At 43.9% G+C, this 22,091-nt stretch overlaps 1 protein-coding gene across 1 annotated transcript in view; it reads left to right on the forward strand.

Moving 5' to 3' along the window:
- The window catches only part of GALNT17 (polypeptide N-acetylgalactosaminyltransferase 17), a 273,645-nt gene that overhangs the window by 234,336 nt on the left and 17,218 nt on the right, over positions 1-22,091 (forward strand). The window contains exon 3 of the mRNA XM_017543329.2: positions 5,014-5,180. Coding sequence (XP_017398818.1) covers positions 5,014-5,180 — 167 coding nt within the window. The remainder of the gene's footprint in view (positions 1-5,013; positions 5,181-22,091) is intronic.

Here is a 22,091-nt window from a genome sequence, read left to right on the forward strand (position 1 = left end):
CTAAGCATCCCTCAAGTTACCTCCTGCTTTCTTTTTTCTCCTCTGCCTTTACTTCTTTAGAAAATTTACCAGTTTTTAGTCAATCGGGTCAAGCATAGAATGTGAGGTCAGTTCCGGCCAATGGAAACTGGACACAGCAGTAGGGTGATTGCGTCAGGTTATGAAAGTTATAAATGTCCCTGTCTCCTTTGTTCAGGTGTGCATGCATAGCAAGACTGCCAGTGAGTAGCACCCTTCCTGCAGGAAGTAAACCAGCCGTGCTGAGTGATCCATTGTCTCGGTGTGGATTTTCCCCGACATTATAAACCCTGGTTCTCTCTCTCTCTCTCTCTCTCTCTCTCTCTCTCTCTCTCTTTCTTTCTTTCTTTTTTTTGAGATGGAGTATCACTGTCGCCCAGACTGGAGTGCAGTGGTGCAATCTTGGCTCACTGCGACCTCTGTCTCCTGGGTCAAAAGATTCAACAGAAAGAGACTCTGTCTCCAGAAAAAAAAAAACAGAAGAAGAAAAGAAAAAAAGAAATTGGTCCAGACCTTAAATTTGCTTTTTAGCTACCAATCTTCTTTCAGATAAAGGATTGTTCATTGCTCACTGACTAGTTATTGAAAGGACATTTATGGTTTTCGAAGTCCAGGTTCAAGTTGGTGTTGCTAGAGGAGCACACAGCAACCCCCAGGTATGGATTTTGAGGGTTTTTTGTTTTACCACGCCACCACACCCAGCGAATTTTTGTATTTTTAGTAGAGTCGGGGTTTCACCATGTTAGCCAGACTGGTCTTGAACTCCTAACCTCAAGTGATTTGCCCACCTTGGCTTCCCAAAGTGCTGAGATTACAGGGGTGAGCCACCATACCTGGCCAGGACCCAGGTTTCTAACCTCACCCAGCTAAGCACGATCTGGGCTCACTGCAACCTTCACCTCCTGGGTTCAAGCGATTCTCCTGCCTCAGCCTCTGAGTAGCTGGAACTACAGGCATGCGCCACCACACCCGGCTAATTTTTGTATTTTTAATAGAGATGGGGTTTTGCCATGTTGGCCAGGCTGATCTCAAACTCCTGACCTCAAGTGATCCATCCTCCTCAGCCTCCCATCTCCCAATGCCTGGCTTTTGTAGACTAGGAGGGCAACAGAGAGGCAGAAAATGTGTCTGGGGAGAACCAGGGACTTTGTCAGGATTACCCTAGGCGTCAGTCTAGCTTCCTGCCCCTGGCTTTGGCTCAACATCTGAAGTAGTCTGAGGGGGCAGGTGGTCCCGGTGTGGGTTGTGGCTTTTTCCCAGACCGAGGTAATATACCTAGAGCCAGAAACTTGGCGCCTGCTTCGGGCTAAGGATGCACCTGGTCCCCAGGGACAGGCAACTGCCCACCTTACCTGGTGTTGGAAACATGCTCAGTGCTGCAAAGAAAAATGAGCACTGAGACAAAGGATTTTTTTAGCAACACAATTTTTGCTTCCTGGACAGCAGGAAGGGTATTCTCACTAGCCATCTTGCTATGAGAGTACAATGAACAAAAGAAAACAGACACATTTATCCCTTAAGCATTTGGGGTCTTCTTACTGCTGTGTCTGTTCTCCGCTGGCTAGAGCCAGACCTCACAATCTAAACTGAAACCCGATTGGCTAACAACTTAAAACTTTTCTAAACAGATAAAAGCAGTGGAGAGCTGGGACATGCCTGTGAGCACGTGCAGCACAGATAGCTTGGTTAAAGTACAAGGACATAGAATGTATTATGTGCCTGTAAGCATGGCATGTCTAACAGCTACACAGGATAGGGCTTAACAAAGTTATTACCACACTTATTCTTTAACAAGAAAGCAAACATTAAAAAGGAACTTTCCTGCTTCCCACAGCTGCTCCATTTCCCATTTCCCCAGGGGGAGTTGCCTGCCCTAGCCAAGAGGCTTGACTTAAACCACATCCTTGATTGCAGCATAACCCCATTGCCTGTGGGTGGAGAAGTTGGTGCTAGGACTGTACAATCTGGCCTCATTTCTTTTCAGTTTCAAAATCCAAAAGCTGTTAAAAGCAAAGCATCAGAGAAATCAGCCCCAGGAAGACATGCACAGAGTCAGTGGGTACGTACTGATGTACTGTGTGCCTCTGACAGCGTGTGTCAGAGGTATTTGAACCAGAGAGACTCCATCTTGAATATGGCTGAGTAAAATAAGGCTGAGACCTACTGGGCTGCTTTCCCAGAGGTTTAAGGCATTCTTAGTCACGGATGAGACAGGAGGTCAGTGCAAGGTACAGGTCACAAAGACCTTGCTGATAAAAGAATGAGGTAAAGAAGGTGGTAAAGAAGCCAGCCAAAACCCACCAAAACCAAGATGGCGATGAAAGTGACCTCTGGTCGTCCTCACGGCTCATTATATGCTGATTATAATGCATTAGTATGCTAAGAGACACTCCCACTAGTGCGATGACAGTTTACAAATGCCATGGCAACGTCAGGAAGTTACCCTATATGGTCTATAAAAGGGAGGAACTCTCAGTTCCGGGAATTGCCCAACCTTTTTCCCGAAAAGTCATGAATAATCCACCTCTATTTAGCAGATGATCAAGAAATAACCATAAAATTGGGCAACCAGCAGCCCTGTGAGGTGCTCTGCCTATGGAATAGCCATTCCTTCTTTATTCCTTTACTTTCTCAGTAAACTTGTTTTCATTTCATTCTATGGACATGCCCCAAGTTCGTTCTTGCGCGAGGCCAGGAACCCTCTCTTGGGGTCTGGATCAGGACTGCTTTCTGGTAACACACACGTGTACAGCTGGTGAGAATGAGCTGAGATGGGACAGCTGCCACACTGTCAGGCACAGGATGGCTGCTGACCTCTAGTTGAGGGGCCTCTGAGGGACCCTCTGGAGGGAGTGCTTTTGTCTTGTGGACTACCACGCAGTCAATGAGCTGATTCCTGCCAACTGCCCGTGAACCCGTCAATAATCACTGTAATCTCTCTAGCAGCCCCCAGAATAGATTTACAGCAGCATGGTGAAAACGAGGCTGCTTGATCAATGCATCCCTGGACGAGCTCCTCCAGGAGACACAAACACATATTGTAACAAAACTTTATTTTCTTCTGAAAATTGCCTACATGATTAATACGGCCCGACATGGCCCAAGCTGCTCGGCATAAGAAACAGCCGTATTTCTTGCTCCCTCTTCAGCTCTGCTCCTCTCTCTCTCTGTGGCTTCATCTGTTTTCTTTATTCTGCTCCCTATCCTGTTGTGCTATATATCGTACCATCTCCCACAAGGAGAAGGATGCATTAAAGTGCGCATACCTCGGGACCCCATTACACTGTTTCTCTTTGCTGTTTTACTTCCTGGACTGTAGGAAGGGTACTCTCACTAGCCATCTTGCCATGAGTGTACAACGAACAAAGGAAAACACACAAATTTATCCCTTATGCATTTGGGGTCATTCTTACTGCTGTGTCTGATCTCCTTTGGCTGGAGCCAGACCTCACAATCTAAACTAAAACCCCAATTGGCTAACAACTTAAAACTTTCTAAACAGGTAAAAGCCGTGAGAGCTGGGGCATGCCTGTGAGCACATATGGCTTAGGTGTAAGCATAAAATCAGATTCCCCAGTGCTGCCTGGACAGACTCTTGGTGCACCTGTGACTGATAAAAGCAGAACGCGTTCCCTGGGTACTAAATCATCTCATATATCACCTGGAGCCTCGGAGAAGGCAAAGCTCCATGCTCTGGAGTCCAGCCTGGATGAGAGGAATTCCTCCCTTTAATCTCTGCGCTCGGGCATGTGAGGGACTGCTGGCTCTTCTGAGGGAGGGATATCAGCAGGTCATCCTGTCTCCTGTTTCCAGGGAGATTCTAGGACTGCCTGCAGAAGAGCTGGTGTGCCTTAGGCTGCACACTCCTGCAGGTACAGGGTCCTTTTCCTTTACTATGTTTATTGGCATCGGTGTTTTATTCCCTCTCCTAGAATGTTAGCTCTGTGACAGCAGGAACCTCTAGTGTGATATAATACAGAATTCTTAGTGGGCTCACTAGATGTCTTTATTTGGGTTCCCCCAGACACACAACCTGAAGCCAAGGTTTGAGTGTAAGTAGTTTATTTTGGAGGTGAAGACAGCATCACTCAGGGAGTGGGGAGTGAGACTAGGAGGGAAAGGCACCCCCTCCAAAGGGTGCGTTATGAAGACTGCACCTGTGGGTGGTGAGGGCTTAATCCTGCTAGGGGAATTTACATTTAACTTGCTCTAGAGCTGAGGGAGCTGGGTTATTTGTATTAGGTCGATGCAGTTACTTTTGAACCAACCAAATACATCAATTCCTGGCGTTCTTTTTTTTTTTGGAAGCAGTGTCACATTATGTTACTCAGTCTGGAGTGCAGTAGCATTATCATAGCTCATGGCAGCCTCAACCTTCCGGACTCCAGCGATCGTCCCACCTCAGCTTCCTGAGTAGCTGGGGACACAGACATGCACCACTGCACCTGGCTGATTTTAAAATTTTTTGTAGATACAGAATCTTGCTATGTTGCCCAGACTGGTCTTAAACTCCTGCCCTCAAGCGCTGCTCCCACGTCGGCCTCCCAAACTGCTGAAATTACAGGCGTGAGCCACAGCACCCTGTCCCCAGTGGTCTCTAGTTGAGAGATTTAGGGGGTGGAGTAATCACTTAGGCATCTGCAAAGAAGGTTTCAGGCAAGGAAGTGCAGGGGCTGGAGTCAGAAGTTGTGCAGGTGCACCCTGAAGCTCAGGGCACAGGGAGGTGACAGGTAGATACAGGGAGACGTGCCTGGGACTGATGCTGAGCCTTTTCTGTTGGGTGATGAATTTTGGGGAAGTGGGTTTGGATCTGTTAATGCTCTCCTCCTCATGGTTCATTCTCAATTCTTAGCCAAGGAAAAGCCCAGAGGAAACCGGTGATTCACGCCTCAGAAGGACTGGATGAAGATCTGGCTGAAATCTTCATTGTATCCAGCTGAGGTGCATGAGCTTTTATCCCTCCTCTGACTCTGTTTCCAATCTCTCCTTCCTCAGGTGTAAGGAGCTCAAGTACTCCAAGGACCTGCCCCAGATATCCATCATCTTCATCTTCGTGAACGAGGCCCTGTCTGTGATTCTGCGGTCGGTGCACAGTGCCGTCAATCACACGCCCACACACCTGCTGAAGGAAATCATTCTGGTGGATGACAACAGTGATGAAGGTACAGGGGTGGCTGACCTGTGCACGGCACATGATGACAGCAGGGGGAAATTCCAGCGTGAGCCCAGGCACCTGTGCCTCCTGGTCCCCGGAGCGTATCTGGGGAATGGAGTGCAGTGGCCTGATCATAGCTTATGGCAGCCATGATCTCTTGGGCTCAGGTGATCTTCCCACCTCAGCCTCCTGAGTAGCTGAGAATACAGCCACGCACCACTGCACCTGGCTAATTTTAAAATTAGCTATGTTACCCAGGCTGGTCTTAAACTCCTGGCCTCAAGCGATGTTCCAGTGTCAGCCTCCCAAACTGCTCAAATTACAGGCATGAGCCATGGCACCCTGTCCCCAGTCGCAGGGGGTGGAGTGATCGCTTAGGCATCCTCAAAGGTTTCAGGCAAGGAAGTGCAGGGGCTGGAGTTGGAAGTTGTGCAGGTGCGCCCTGAAGCTCAGAGCGCAGGGAGGTGTTGCAGGTAGATGCAGGTACACAGATGACTGGGACTGATGCTGAGCCTTTACTGTTGGTGGTGAATTGTCTTCCACAGAACTGCTCCCTCATGCCAAAAAGGTTGAGGACCGCTGTGTTTTGGAGGAATACATCTAGGCACACCCTGGCCTGTTACTCTTTGAATCCTGTAGGGCAGGGGTCCCCAACCCAGGGCCATGGGTCAGTAGCCGTCTGTGGCCTGTTAGGAACTGGCCTGCACAGCAGGAGGTGAGTGGCAGGAGAATGGGGAAGCTTCCTGTGTATTTATATCCGCTCCCCTTTGCTCCATTACTGCCTGAGCTCCCCCTCCTGTCTAATCAGCAGCAGCATTAGCTTCTCGTGGGAGCATGAACCCTGTTGTGAACTATGCAGGCACGCAATCTAGGTTGTACCCCCCTTTTTTGAGGCGGAGTCTCACTCTGTCACCTAGTCTGGAGTGCAGTGATGCCATCTCAGCTCACTGCTGTCTCTGCCTCTCAGGTTCAAGTGATTTTCCTGCCTCAGCTTCCCGAGTAGCTGGGACCCCAGGCACACACCAACATGACAGGCTAATTTTTGTATTTTTAGTAGAGACAGGGTTTTGCCGTGTTGGCCAGGCTGGTCTCAAATGCCTGACCTCAGGTGATCCGCCCTCCTCGGCCTCCCAGAGTGCTGGGATTACAAGCGTGAGCCACCGTGCCTGGCTGATTGTACCCTTTCTATGAGAATCAAATGTCTGATGATCTGAGGTGGAACAGTTTCATCCTGAAACCATCTCCCCCGATCCCCAAGTTCCATGGAAAAATTGTCTTCCACAAAACCGCTCCCTGGTGCCACAAAGGTTGAGGACCGTTGTTCTAGGGTGCGTAAGAATCAGCAACTGCCCATGGATTGAGATGAATTTCCCACTTCGCATGACCTAAGGTGGATGGCAGTGAAGGGCTGCATTCCTCCTTCACTCCCCAGCGCACCCCCATCTACAACAAGCAAATATTGTATGTCAATTGCAAAACTCCTGGGAGGTCCGTGGAGATATTTAATAGTTGGACAAAGGTGTGGCGTCCAGGGCAATGGGGTTGGGTGTTGCTAATGGTGCCTTGGTGTTGATTCCCAGCCTGCAAAATTCACCTTGCTCACTGCAGGGAGTGACCCCCACAAGCTTATGAGATAAAAGAAAACCAGCTACAGTGAGGGCCTGAAGGCCAAGAAAGCTTATCTTCTAAGCAACGACAGGATTAGGAGTAGGCTAAACCCCTTCCTTTCATCATGCTGAGTGGAGAAGGATTACCCTGGAAGCCCCTCCGGTGTCAAGAAGATGGTGAGGAGGCGGCAATGTCACGGATCCTGTTTAAAACCTGATTATCTTCAGGAGCACAGGAATGAGCCTCTCCTATTTAATCAGCCTGGGAGCTGATGTCCCTGCCCCTTCTGAACTGGCCGACTCTTCTGAAGGGCTTGGGTGCACTTGGGCCCAGCGGCATGCCTTCTCTGGGACCTCTGGCTTATAGAGATGGGTCATTTGGTGGATTTTTCACATCTCTAGTTTTATTTCCTTAACTTTGGCCATTATTCATCTACAGATTCTTCTAAACCTGACAATGATTGTCTCCTTGTGAGCAGGAAGCTCTTTCAGTTCCTGGAAGCCTCTAAGTAGTGCAGCAAAGTCTCTTTTCTTGACATGCCCACATCTCCCTTCTCTGTGGCCTTTCTCTACACCTACCACAGATGTCTTGCTCCACCAGTCCTCCCATTCCCCCCTGCAGGGACTCCCTCTATGGTTTCCCCAGGCCAGAAATCTCTGCTCTTGAACTCCCTGTTCCTGCTGCCCCCTTGATCAGCTTTCTAAGTCAGTCCCACCTGTTTCCCAGCTGTGTGCAGCAGAGCACTTCCTCAGAGAAGCCTCCTCTGACCTCTGAGCAGTGAAGATTGTGAAGGGAAGGCATCCCAAAAAGAGTGCTGCTGTGGGTGACAGAGCTTAATCCCACTGGGGAAACTCCAGAAGCCATTGTACACCCAGACCTCAGAGTTAACTTGCTCCAAGTGTGAGGGAGCTGGGGTATTTATACACCTTTAGGATAATGAAGCCCTCGTTCTGTGCCATCTCAGCACCTTGCTACCAACTGTCACTCATTAGCATGCAATGTGTCTGTGTTCTGCCCAGTGGACTCTCTCAACTGGGTGAGACATAGTTTCCCAGGGCCTGGCTGGTGGTCGAAACTCAATAAGTCTTGCAACAAGGGAGTGCATGATGGAGCCAGGTAGGGCTAAGTAAAGGGCAGGTGTGAGCTACTGGCAAAATGTCTGGAGGTGGCCTGGGGCTAGAACACCCAGAGAAGAGCATGAACTGCAGATCGGGCTGGTTTGGGGTGAAGACTTGCTGCCATTGGTGCCCCCTCTCCTGAGGAAGTCTAGGTAGAGCCCAGCCGAGGAGGAGGAAGGGAAGGTTAAGGCAACCTCAGTCATAACTCCAGCTCCTTGACTGCAGGGACCTCCAGTGCAGGGTTAGACACTTAGTGGGTTCAGTAGGTGTATTAGTCTGTTTGCTGTTGCTATAAAGGAATTCCTGAGGCTGGATGATTGATTGATTGATTTTGAGAGAGGATCTCACTCTGTCATCCAGGCTGGAGTGCAGTGGTGCAATCATGGCTTGTTGTAACCTCTATCTCCTGGGCTCAGGTGATCTTCCTGCCTCAGCCTCCTGAGATGCTGGGACCACAGGCATGTGCCATCATGCCCAGCTAATAATTTATATTTTTTATGTAGAGATAGAGTTTTGCCATGTTTCCTAGGTTAGTCTAAAACTCCTGGGCTCAAAGGGTCCTCCTGCCTCAGCCTCCCAATGTGCTGGGATTACAAGTGTGTCACTGTGCCTGGCCTTGGGTGATTTATTTAAAAAGGAGGCTTTATTTGTCTCACAGTTCTGCAGAATATACACGAACCATGGCGCCAGCATCTGCTTGGTTTCCGGTAAGGGCTTAGGAAGCTTTCAGTCATGGTAGAAAGGAAGGAGAGCAGGTGAGTGTTACATGGTGAGAGAGGGAACAGGAGAAGGGGGAGGCCCCAGACTCTGTGAGAACTTACTCTTTACCATGAAGGAGGCACCAAGCCATTCACGAGGGATCCACCCTATGACCCAAACACCACCCACCACGCGTCACCTCCAACACTGGGGGTCACACTTCAACATGAGGTTTGGTGGGGACAAATATTCAAGCCATATTAGTAGATATCTTGAAGTAGATGTGTTTATTCACATCAGGAGTGCAAGGAGTTTATTTGGGAGGTGAAGAGAGCACCAGTAGGGGACTGGGGAAGTAAGACTGTGAAGGGGAAGCATCCCTAGAAGATTGGTACTATGGGTGACAGAGCTTAATTTCACTGGGGAAACTCCAAGAGCCAGTGTAAACTCAGACCTCAGAGTTCACGTGCTCCAAGGGTAAGGAAGCTGGGGTATTTATACACCTTTAGCCTCAGATGCTTTAGTGTAAGAACCCCCTGGAACCCCACCCTAGAGGAAGTTCTGCTTCAGGAGGCTTGGGGTAGGGCTGGAAATTTGCATTTCTTATAAGCTCCCATTTGATGCTGCTGTAGCTGGTATGGGGAACTCACTTTTGAGAACCACTGGGTTAAGCAACCACGCCTTGAGCCCTCTCTGTGAGTCCCATTTTAATGGTTCACATTTCAGGTCTACGTGAAGATGTTCAGTGAGTAAGGAAATTGGGAGGAGGAAGTATTTGGTTCAGCCAGATCATAAATCAATATCCATTCATCTTCCTCCACCTCTCCCACATGCCTAGGGAACCTGGAGTTGATATTAACACCGTCTCCCTCTTTTCAGTTCCTGATTCCGTTCTCTGTGTTTTCCCCAGGCCAGAAATCTCTTCTCTTGAACTAGAAGAGGAATCTAATATTTTTCATTTCATTGAGATGTTCTTTGTAACTGGTATTATCGAGTTTTGTAAATGTTCTACATCTCTTTAAAAAGACCCCCACACACTGTAATCATGGAATTGAATTCCTGCGAGACATCAATTTTGTGTATTCCGGTAGGCTATGAGTTTTTTTTTTTTTTTTTTTTTAAGTCTTTCTGATAATGTTATTTTAAAATCTCCTTTTGTAAAGACTCTTCCTTCCTGTGTTCCTAATATTTGTTTTCTGGTATCTTGTCAGTTTCTTTGGTAACTATAGATTTGTATCTGCATGGCTTCATTAATAGCGATGGTTGTTACCATTATGTAATGCTCTCTTTATCTTAAAAGCATATCCTTCTTTTGTCCTGAATTTAGTTCTTCTTACTATAATATTGTTGTTCTTGCTTGCCAGCTCATGTTTGATTAAAACATTTTTTTCCAGCTTCACAATTGTTTCCTGATCTTAAAAGTAATGCGTGCTCTTTGTTGCAAAAATTCGAATGTATCAAAAAGCAAATATAATTGGAAAAAGTAAATACCGAAGAGACTAACCAGAGGCAACTGCTCATTCGCCCATATCCTCACCCTCTTTAATGCATATTTTGCGGAGTTAAGATCCATTGTATAAACAAGTTAATGTTCTGCTTTTCCCCCCTGAAGTGTAAGGCATAATCAGTGCCCTTTTTTATTAAAAGAGCTCTGCAAACATCATTTGAATGAGGGCAGATTGGTGTAATCTCAAACTCCACTGAGGTCTGGTCAAGATGGGCTCAGGGAATGGAGAGTGCAAAGCCAGGGACTGTGGAGAAGCAGACAAGGTATTTTATTTTCATTTTGTCATTTGTTTACTCACTTTGAATACTGAGATTGGCCTATGTTAAGCTCCAGTAAGATGCAATTCTTTGTACTCTGTACATCCAACTGAAATCAACGTTTGCCAGAAATCACTGCTAACCAAGTCCAGTGGGCACCCTGCTGCCCAGATCTTTTGGCACCATCTGACGTTGTCAAGCAGCCTCCTTGATGGAGTGTCGCTCCTCCTGGGGCCCTGACACTACTCTGGTTCCCCTTTAATCTCCTTTTTGCAGCCGTTCTTCTCTTCCTTGGTTTCTTAGTCCATTTGTTTTGTCTACAAAGAGCACTGGAGGCTAGGTAATTTATAATAGAAAGTTATTTATTTCACTCACGGTTCTGCAGACTGTACAAGCAAGGTGCCAGCATCTGCTTCTGGTGAGGGTTTCAGGAGCTTCCACTCATGGTAGAAGAGGAAGGGGAGCCAGTGAAGTCACATGATGAGAGATGAGTGGAGAGACAGGGGAGGAGGTGCCAGGTTCTTTTTAACAATCCGATTTCACAGGAACTAAGAGTCAGAACTCACTGAATCCTGTAAAAATGGCACCAAGCCTTTCAGGAGGGATCCACCACCATGACCCAAACACCACCCACCAGGCCCCACCTTCAATATTGGGGATCACATTTCAACATGAGATTTAGAGGGGATAAACCTTATCACTTGGCCGCCTCCTCCTCCTCCTTCTTTTTTTTTTTTTTTAGACAAAATCTGGCTCTGTCACCCAGGCTTGAGTGCAGTGGCACAATCTCGGCTTACTGCAACCTCCGCCTCCCAGGTTCAAGCTATTCTCCTGCCTCAGCCTCCTGAGTAGCTGGGACTACAGGTGCACACTGCCACGCCTGACTAATTTTTGTATTTTTAGTAGAGTCGGGGTTTCACCATATTGGCCAGGCTGGTCTCGAACCCCTGACCTCGTGATCCACCCTCCTCGGCCTCCCAAAGTGGTGGGATTACAGGTGTGAGCCACCGCACCCGGACTCCTCTCCCTTCTTAAATTGGAATCACTCATGATTCTTAGTATCAGGACACACTGGACAGTTTCCTCCATAGTGTATGTTCTGACAGTTCCCCATTGGAATTGTCCAATGGGATCTACACTCAAGCCCAGAACAATTCATCCTCTTCCCTGAGCTTCAAATCTGCAAGGCCTCTGTCTCCCAGATGTTCACTCTGGGTTTTTGAAACTGTAGCTCAGTCGGTCCAATGATGAACTTGCATTGTTTGCCTTGAACTTTGTTTGGGGGATTGGAATGGGGAAATTCATGCTCACAGAGTTATCACAGTCATAATTCTTAACACACTCCATCATTGATTAATACATGGCCATTCTTTATTTTTCCTCACTTTTGATTGAGATGTAATTCACAATATAATAGACCGGGCATGGTGGCTCACACCTGTAATCCCAGCACTTTGGGAGGATGAGGTGGGCAGATCACCTGAGGTTGGGAGTTCGAGACCAGCCTGGCCAATATGGTGAAACCCCATCTCTACTAAAAATACAAAAATTATCCGGGTATGGTAGTGCACACCTGTTATCTCAGCTACTCGGGAGGCTGAGGCAGGAGAATCACTTGAACCTGGGAGGCGGAGGTTGCAGTGACCTGAGGTCATGCCATTACACGCCAGCCTGAGCATCGGTATGAGGCCATCTCCAAAACAAACAAACAAATCAAAACAAAAAATAAAGTATACAATTCAGCAATTTTTAGTATATTCAAATTATTTGCACCTATCACCTCTACCTAATTCCAGAACATTGTCCTCACCTGCAAAATAAACACTGAACCTGGGAGTAGTTTCTCCCAATTCTCCCCTGACCCCATTCCTTGTCAAATATTAATACATTTCTGTCACGATATATTCGCCTATTCTGGACATTTGATAATAAATGAAATCTACAACATGTGGCCTTTTGCTGGCTTCTTTCATTTAACATTTTCAAGGTTCATCCATATTGTGGCATATATAAACATTTCATTCTTTTTATGATGGAATAATATTCTGGGTATAGATATAGCACATTTGATTTATATCTGTTTGTTGGTTGATGGACATCTGGGTTGTTTCTGCTTTGGGGCTATTAGGAATAATAGGGCTATGAACATTCATGTATACGTTTTTGTTTGGACATGTTTTCAATTTTCTTGGGTACATACTTAGGAGTAGAATTGCTGGGTTATATGGTACTTCTATGGTTAACTCTTGGAGAAACTGTCAAATTGTTTTCCATAGCCAGACTGTTTTCCACATCCCCTGCACATTTTATATGATCACCATTAATATATGATGGTTCCAGTTTCTCCACATGCTTGAGAATACTTGTTATTCATTTTTATTATGGCCAATCTTGTGGGTATAAGATGGAATCTTGTAGTTTTGATTTGCATTTACCTAATGACTGATTACTTTGAGCATCTTTTCGTGTGCTTATTTTTCATTAATCTATCTTCTTTGAAGAAACATCTATTCAAGTACTTTGCCTATTTTAAAATAGATTATTTGACTTTTTAAATTATTGACTTGTAATTATTTTTTATACCGTAAACTCATCTTTATCAAATACTCTGCAAATATTTTTTTGCAAATATTTTCTCTCATTCTGTGGGTTGTCTTTTCACGTTCTTGATGATGTCCTTGGATGAAAAAAAGTTTTAAATTTTGATAAAGTCCAGTTCGTCTATTTTTCCTTTGGGTGCTTGAGCTTTTGGTGTCATATCTAAGAACCTGTTGCCTAATCCAAGATCACAAAGAACTGGACCTACGTTTTTTTCTGAGTTTTGCATTCCTAGCACTTCCATTTAGGTTTATATCCATTCTTTGTGAGCTAATTTTTGTATATAGTTTGAGGTAGGGATCCAAATTCTTTCTATTTCTGTTTTTTACATATATAGTTATCCCATGATCATTTGTTCAAGAGACCATTTTGTTTCCTCATTGAATGGTTATGACACTCTTGTCTAAAATCAGCTGACTGTAAATATGAAGAATTATTTTGGGACTCTCAATCCTATTTCTTTGATTTATGTGTCTACGCTTATGTCAGGACCACACTGTCTTAATAACTTTTTCTTTGTAGTAAATTTTAAAAGTGGAAAGTGTGAGACCTCCCACCTTGTACTTTTTTCAAGATTGTTATGTCTGTTCTGGGTCCCTTGCATTTACATATTAATTTGAAGACCAGCTCGAACAGTTATCTGAGAAATAGCTGTTAGAATTTTGTTAGGGATTGTATTGAATCTATAAACCAATTTGGAGAGTATTGTCGTCTTGATAATATTAATACCTCTAATCCATGAACATAGATATCTTTTTATTTATTTAGGCCTCTAATCTCTTTCAATAATATTTTATAGTTTTCAGTGTACACATTTTGCACTTCTTTGGTTGAATGTATTCCTTAATGTTTTATTGTTTTTAATGCCATTATAAATTGAATTATTTTCTTAAATTAATTTTTGGGTCCTTTATTGCTATTGTATTGTAGAAATACAACTTATTTTTGTATATTCATCTTGTATCCTTTAACTTTACTGAACTTGACTATTAGCTCCTATACTTTTTTTGTTGATTCTGCAGTGCTTTCTATATAGAATATCATGTCATCTTCAAATAATAATAATTTTACTTCTTCCAATTTGAATACTTTTTATTTTTCTTGCTTAATTACCTCCTCTATTTATTTTTAAAAATACATATATTAATAAATATCTCTTCTTCAACCATGTGAAGAATGAGAACATTCACCCATGTACCTTCCTAAGGGTTTACAAAAGCCTCTTCTGGAGAAGACAGCCAAGTCATGAATGAGCTCAGGAAACATGGGGCTCGCCATAGTGGTCTATTGTGTGGACCAGGTACTGGACTGATAGAATGGGCTTCTCTGTATTTTCTACTTCTAAACTTATCAAGACCTACTGCCTACCCTCAGGAGTAGGTCAAAGCAGAACATGTCTGAGGGATATGAGATATGATACAATGAATGTCTTCTGCTGATCTAGGCAGCAGGCAGAAAGTCTGTAGTCAGAACAACCAATTATAGATAAGAATGGGGACCATACTCATTCAGGCAATCTACCCTCAGCTCACCTCATTTTAAGTGTTAGAAATGACAGTTCTCAGTGCATCCGTCTGAAGTCACACTGCCCTGCCATGGGGGTGGGCCTCTGTTGTTGTCACCTTGGATCTCCCTTCACCATCTTGCAGATTCTCTGACCCTCTTCTATGCTGTCCCCTGTGTTTTTCTCTTGGTTTATGTGCTTATTTTTGTGAAATGCAACAACTGGAAGCTTCTTAAGAGAGACTGCAAGGAAGAGAAAATCTTTTGAGCGCACTCATACCTCTAAAGATGACCTTTGGTGAATGATGGTCTCGCTGAGTTAAATGTCACTTTCTTTCAGAATTTTTATGGTTTTGCTCCATTATTGTCTGTGTCTTTGTTTGTTGTTGTTATTGTTTGTTTTTTGTTTTGTTTTTTGGAAGAACCAAAGGCATTCTGATTCTTGATCTTTTGTATGTTTTGTTTCTTTTTTTCCTTTCTGGAAGCCTGTAGAATCTTTATCTTGTCACCATAGTTTTAAATTTCACTTGATGAACCTTGATACGGGTCAGTTTCCATTGATTGGATGGGGCATTTAGTGACTTCAATCTGGAATCTATTGTCTATCCAGTTTTGGACATTTCTTGGAATTTTAATTGACAATTCCTCATCATTTTTTCCTGTTCTCACTTTCAGCATCTTTCATTTTTCTAGTTTGGGGCCTCCTAAATTGAACCTCTAATTTTCTTATTTTTCTCTGCTATCTTATCTTTCTCTATCTGATATTTTTACTGTGCTTTCTTTATTCTCACTTCAGATTTTTTATTCTTCCCATCTATCCATCTTTTTCTATTTCTGCTATCATAGTTGTACTTCCAAGTGATCATCTTTGTTCTCTGAAAGTTCCTTTTATAACATATTGCCCTTTTTTATTGGAAACAATATGTTTTCTTATCCCTGGAGGATGTTAATAATATTTTTTGTTTTAAGTTTTTTTCCCCTATATAGTCTGTTTCTACAACTTACATTTTTCTCATTGATGTTTAGTTTCTATCTTCCCTGTTGGAGGCTTTCCTTAGATATCTGGTGAGTCTTTTCTGTTTATGGTTATCTCTTAAATAGTGATTAGACGGCCAGCGGCTGGGCAGAGGGGGGAATGGGGAGTTACTGCTTAATGGGTATGGGATTCGTTTGAGAAGATGAAATAAGTTCTGGAAGTAGGTGATGGTTACACAATAATGTGTATGTACCCAATGTCACTGTATACTTAAAATGGTTAAAATAGTATATATCATGTTATGTCCATTTTATACAATTTTTAAAAAGATGGTTAGACATTGTGCACTTGAGTTGGACTTACTGGATTTGACAGTAGTGATCCATGTGGGGTGAAACAAGAAGTGGGAGTGGGGCCGGGCATAGTGGCTCATGCCTGTAAGCCCAGCTCTTTCGTAGTCCCAGGCAGAGGCAGGAGGATCATTTGAGGTCAAGCATTTGAGACCAACCTGGCCAACATGATGAAACCTCATCTCCACTAAAAATACAAAAAATTTTCTGGAGGGGTGGCACATGCCTGTAATCCCAATTACGAGGGAGGCTGAGGCAGGAGAATAGCTTGAGCCCGGAAGGTGATGTTTGCAGTGAGCTAAGATCACACCACTGCACTCCATCCTGGGGGACAGAGTAAGACTCCATCTCAAAAAAAGTAAAGAAGTGGGAGTGGGGATCTAGTGACCAGTTTCTTTTCAAATGGCCTTCATGCTGGTCTTCCTGATTTTAGTCTATCCATTTTACCCCCAGTTCCAAAGGCACCTGGTGCTGCCGGTTCCATTGCCTCTTGAGCATCCTCTGGTACATATCGAGTTGGTTTCCCAGTTTCCGGCACTGTTAGCTTGGGGTCATATGTCACACATCTGTCACTTGGTTAACCCTCTGAATCTGCGTTCTAGCTTCCTCAGTGTCGTGGCTGTTGTCTTGCATTTTCTCTGGCTCTGGAAGGTTTATGGGTTTTGTTGTTTGTTTATTTTAGAAATCCTCTTACTTTCGGTTTTTAGTAAATTTTGAGTAGTGGTCTCTGATTCATGAATTAAATTCATCATCTTATCCTAAAAGTTTTAGATTCACCTTTGAGAATGTTTAATGTAAATTGATAAACTGTCTTCCAGATATGCAGTACTGTCTCATGGAGAGTGTATGAAAGGGTCTTTTTCTCTGTATTCTCACCAACACTGAATCTTATTAATCTTTGCCATCTTTTTTGTTCTGATGCAGGGGAAACAGCATTTCATTTTTAAATCTGCATTTAAAAATATATTGATGATGAACACTTTTTCATATGCTTAACTATATATTTTTTAGAGATTTTCCTATTGATGAGTCCTTATTCCTTTTTTATTTCTTTGTCTTGTTGATTTACAAGAACCTTTTATTTTATTTTACTTTACGTTCTGGGGTACATGTGCAGAACATGCAGGTTTGTTACATAGATATACACATGCCATGGTGGTTTGCTGCACCTATCAACCCATCATCTAGGTTTAAAGCTCTGCATGTATTAGGTATTTGTCTTAATGCTCTCCTTCCCCTTCATCTCACCCCCAACAGGCCTTGGTATGTGATGTGTTCTCATTGTTCAACTCCCCCTTATGAGTCAGAACATGGAGTGTTTGGTTTTCTATTCCTGTGTTAGTTTGCTGGGAGTGATGGTTAGCAGCTTCATTCATGTCCTTGGGAAGGATATGAACTCATTCTCTTTTTTATGGCTACATAGTATTCTCTGGTATAGATCAAGAACTTTTTATATATTAAACAAACTTCCACATCATTTTGCAGGCATTTCTCTCAATTTGTGCTTCTCACTTTAACTTATTCATAGTCTTTTTTTGGTAAGTATAAATTTTACATCATGTAGTCAAAACTATCAATCTTTTCTTTTTGATACCAAGGTCTTAAGAATGCGATTCTTTATTCCTAGACTATACAAATATTAACATCTATTTTTGTGGGTGTTTATTCTTAAAATAAATTCCAGACAGAGGAAATATTTTGTATAAAGTTAAGAATTTTTAACATAGAGACTCTGTCCCAAAATATGGTTATCTCAGTTTAATAGTCCTCCAACCACCAATCTGAAATTCACTGTTTTCATCTGCTAAATTATTTAATATTTGGGAACACTGAGGCTGAATCACATGATGACTGATTGGTTATAAAGAGGAGGCAGGAGTCAAAGAGGACCCCCAGAGTCCCTGCTCAGGTGACAAGATGGGTACTGTGTTCTCATTGTTCAGTTCTCCCTTATTAGTGAGAACACGCAGTGCTTGGTTTTCTATTTCTATGTTATTTGCTGAGAGTGATGCCTCGTTAAGAATGGGATATGATAAGAATTAAGAGTCACAGGTTTGGGAAGGGTATGGACTTCACTTTTGGGTTACGTCAAGTTCCAACGTCCTATGGAAATTTACTGTGCCTTTAAAACTTAGGTGAGGTGTAACTTTAGCCATCAAATTTTCCTTAAACTACTATGAGAAGCTTCTTTGTTTCTATAATTAGGGTTCTCAATACTCTTTTCTTTTTCTTCTTTTGTTTCCGGAGATGGAGTATTGCTCTGTTGCCTGAGCTGGAGTGCAGTGGTGCCATCTCGGCAACCTCCACCTCTCAGGTTCAAGTGATTCTCCTGCCTTGGCACCCCCCGAGTAGCTGGAATTACAGGCGCCTACCACTGCGCCTGGCTAATTTTTGTATTTCTAGTAGAGACGGGGTTTCACCATGTTGTCCAGGCTGGTCTCAAACTCCCAACTTCAGGTGATCTGCCCACCTTGCCCTCGCTGGTATTGCACATGTGAGTCACCGTGCCTAGCCCTCAATACTCTTTTATATGTCTTTTCAATACTTTACTTGTTTTTATTGCATTTTAGGTTTTGGGTACATGTGAAGAACATGCAAGATTGTTGCATAGGTACACGCATGGCAGTGTGATTTGCTGCCTTCCTCCAAATCACCTATATCTGTCATTTCTCCCCATGTTATCTCTCCCCAACTCCCCACCCCCCGCTGTCCCTCCCCTATTTCCCCCCAACTTACCTTGTTATCTTCTTTGTTCTAAAGCAGGGGTCCTCAACCACTAGGCTGTAAACTGGTTTATGGCCTGTTAGGGATGAAACTGCACAGCAGGAGGTGAGAGGCCCGTGAAGGAGTAAAGCTTCATCTGTATTTACAGCTGCTACCCACACTCACGTTACCACCTGAGCTCTGCCTTCCATCAGATCAGCGGTGGCATTAGAGTCTCACAGAAGCGTGAACCCTACTATGAACTGCGCATGCGCGGGATCTAGGCTGTGCACTCCCTATGAGAATCTAATGCTTATGAACTTCCACAGTGTCCCAACACCCCCAGATGGGACTGTCTAGTTGTAGGAAGAGCTCAGGGCTCCCACTGATTCTACATGATGGTGAGTGGGCAGATCACGAGGTCAGGAGGTTGAGACCATCCTGGCTCACACGGTGAAACCCCGTCTCTACTGAAAATACAAAAGATGAGCCGGGCATGGTGGCGAGCACCTATAATCTCAGCTGCTTAGGAGGAGAATCACTTGAACCTGGGAGGCGGAGGTTGCAGTGAGCTTAGATTGTGCCATTGTACTCCAGCCCGGGGGACAGAGTGAGACACTGTCTCAAAAAAGAAAAAGTAAAAGGAAGTAAAGTGCACAAAAACTGTAATGCTCTTGAAAAATCCTGAAACCATCACTCCGCTCTGTCCATGGAAAAATTGTCTTCCACAAAAGTTGGTTCCCGGTACCAAAAAGGTTGGGGACCGCAGTTCTAAAGCAATTGCATGGAGAAGAAAGAGAGGAATGAAATCCCAGCCCAGATTTTAGCTATGTGGCCTTGGCCAAGGCATTTAACTTTCCTGACCTTGTGTAAGTTGGGGTAATAGTAGCTTTCGTGCAGAGTTTTCATTGTGAGGTTTAGAGGTAATACTTGCAAAGCACATAGTCCAAGTCCTAACAATATCATAAAGGGTACCGTTGAGTGTGCTCATGACATTATTTGGTTTGCTAGCTCCAGTCTATTCATCAGTGTTCAACTTGCATGTCATCCATGCTGGGAAACCATACTGAATTGTATTCATTTATCTGCCTGCCTCTAAATGGTAAAACACTTGATGGTAAAACTGATCACTTGCTCTGTGCTATAGGGTCTAGCACACAGCTAAATTATAGTAATTGCTGAATAAGCTAATTTCAGTTGCACATGTGCAGAGATTTTTTTTTTCCGACTTCTGGCATTGTTCTGGATGTTTTTGCACGTCACATTGCGCATATTTTGGCTTGAATGCTATAGTTAATGTTGGTTTAGGTGTCAGAAATTGTCTATCTCCCACCACAATCGTTTGAGTTTCTTGATGATTTGGGCAGTTGTACATTTTGTCACTAATACTTCCCTGTACGACAAGCATAACTGATCAACATCTTGTCTTGGTTGGTTGTATTCAAAGGTTGAGAGCGAGATGGCTCAGGTTAGAAAACTTTTTGGAGCAGAAGGTTATACCCTCTGGACCTCCAAAAGGGATTTTGGAGAACAAGTCACACTGGCATTGTTTGCTTTTATTCTGGATTTATAATGCAGAGATGGGAGAAGTCTTGTGTTTCCAAGAGATAACATTCTTCCTGTGTTGCTGAGGCTCTGAGTGAAGTAGCCGAGAGACAACTTCTTATCATGCAGCTCCATGCTTGCCCATGCTCTCTTTATTTGAACATTACCTGCCTTCCCTGCTGCCTGTAAAGAGGCTTCCTAATCAGAAATAATACTTGTTTTTGCCCCCAAACAGATCACAGCAGTGTGACAGCATTTGCTGTGTGGGTTTGTAATCCTAAGTAGGTTGTGCATTTACATTTCTCTTTGTGTTTTCTTAGGCCCCAAGGAAGAAGGAATGAGCAAAGTGTGTATCTTTACACAAGCGATAGTGTGAGAACCCTAGCTAAAGCTTCAGCAACTAACTGGCTTTTAAAAAACAAGAACAACCACAAAACCTTTTTAGTTTGAACTAATTATAGGTTCACAGAAAGTTGCAAAGAGGTACAGGAAATTCCACATAGCCTTTGCTCAGTTTCTCCTGGTCGTAACATCTTGCAAAACTCTAGGATACTGTCACAACCCAGACATTGGCTTTGCTACATTGGCTGTTTAGCCCAGATGATTGTGAAGTGTGGGAATAGCAGGTGGTTTGGTATTAGCAGAGCTGCTGTTCAGCCAGAATGTTCCACAGTGCCATTCCAGTCCACGTCTGCTCTGATGTTATATAGTTCGATAGTCTCCGTTAGCTAAAAGAACCATGTTAGATTTGCAGAACTTTAGGATGCTAATAAGAGCTGCTATTTACAGAAGATTCATATGCTACATTAACAACGTGGACATTTGCTGTGAGCAGGCATGAGCATTTCATTTGTGCATAGGATTTACACTGCCTTTGACCTTGGGAACTTCAGGGTCCTGAATACGGAGCACCCCAAAGTGCTAGAGAAGGGTGAACTGGCCGGATGCTTTGCTTCTGTTATTCCATTCCCAGCTGCCAAACACGTTTAAAGAAAACTTGAAGTGACCAAGCGCCAACATGTGACCCTGTTCCCTCTAGGGCTTCGCATTTCTTGTGTTCTATTTTGCTTTCTCTTTAATGACTGTGACTTTTTCTATTTCAAGGAAGAGATTTGCCAGCCTCAGAGCATTCAGAATCAATATTGCTGTAAATAAGAACATAAAGAAAAACACACCCCAGCCTGTAGACAAATTTGATTGCTGAAATTCACGTGTTATTATTAGAATCAGCTGCAAATGCGAGACTTTCAAATGCCTTTGATGGGGTAAGATAGGGGAATGCTCTTTTAAATTGGGGAGACAACTTGGGAGCTCTCGCCTAGGTAGCCTACAGCCTATACGTACCATGATGTTTCCTTGTAGCTTTGGTTTTCTAAAAGGTAAAATTTAAATGGAAGAAGGGGTAGAGAGGAATTTCTCAACAAAGGAATTGGAAGCAGAGATGGCTTTCCTTTTCAAAGTGCCTCTGATGAATGCACAACCCGATGTGATATATTTAGTTTAACACTTTGGTATTTTGCACCTCACATCTCTTTGCTTTTCTTTTCGTCTTTTGCTTTCTTTTGTCCTTGCTTTGATCTCACTATGGAATCGCCCTCAAAATGCTTTCATAGACAGCAAAAGCCTCCCTCTTTAATCTCCCTTATTCTTCCTCAAGTTTCTCACTCTCGCCTCATTTTCTCTCCAGCCCATAGTCAGCAAGTGCATTATTTAAGTCTGCAAAGCTGAGGGATGCTTGGGGAATAAAATATGCAGTGCGGCCACCTCCCAGGTTATTTCATCCTGCAGTTTTACATGCTTGCTTCCTCACCATGGCTGTTCTTCCAGCCCAGGATTTCAGAGACAGATGGGCCCAGGCCATGATGGCAGTGCTGGGGTGGGGTGTGTGTATCACCAGATATGCGGCTCCTATATCCCTGAGCCTTCTTCGGAGCTTCATTGTGTTGTTCAGAAGAGTTGGAAGCTCAGAAGGTTCCTTGGATGCCCGCTCTTTTGAGACCTCTGAATCAGCCCTTAGGGTTCTTCCCTGCAGAGCATTGACAGCAGTCAGCAGA

The sequence above is a fragment of the Cebus imitator genome, unplaced genomic scaffold, assembly GCF_001604975.1.
Source record: "Cebus imitator isolate Cc_AM_T3 unplaced genomic scaffold, Cebus_imitator-1.0 Scaffold153, whole genome shotgun sequence".
NCBI classification, from domain to species: Eukaryota; Metazoa; Chordata; class Mammalia; order Primates; family Cebidae; genus Cebus; species Cebus imitator.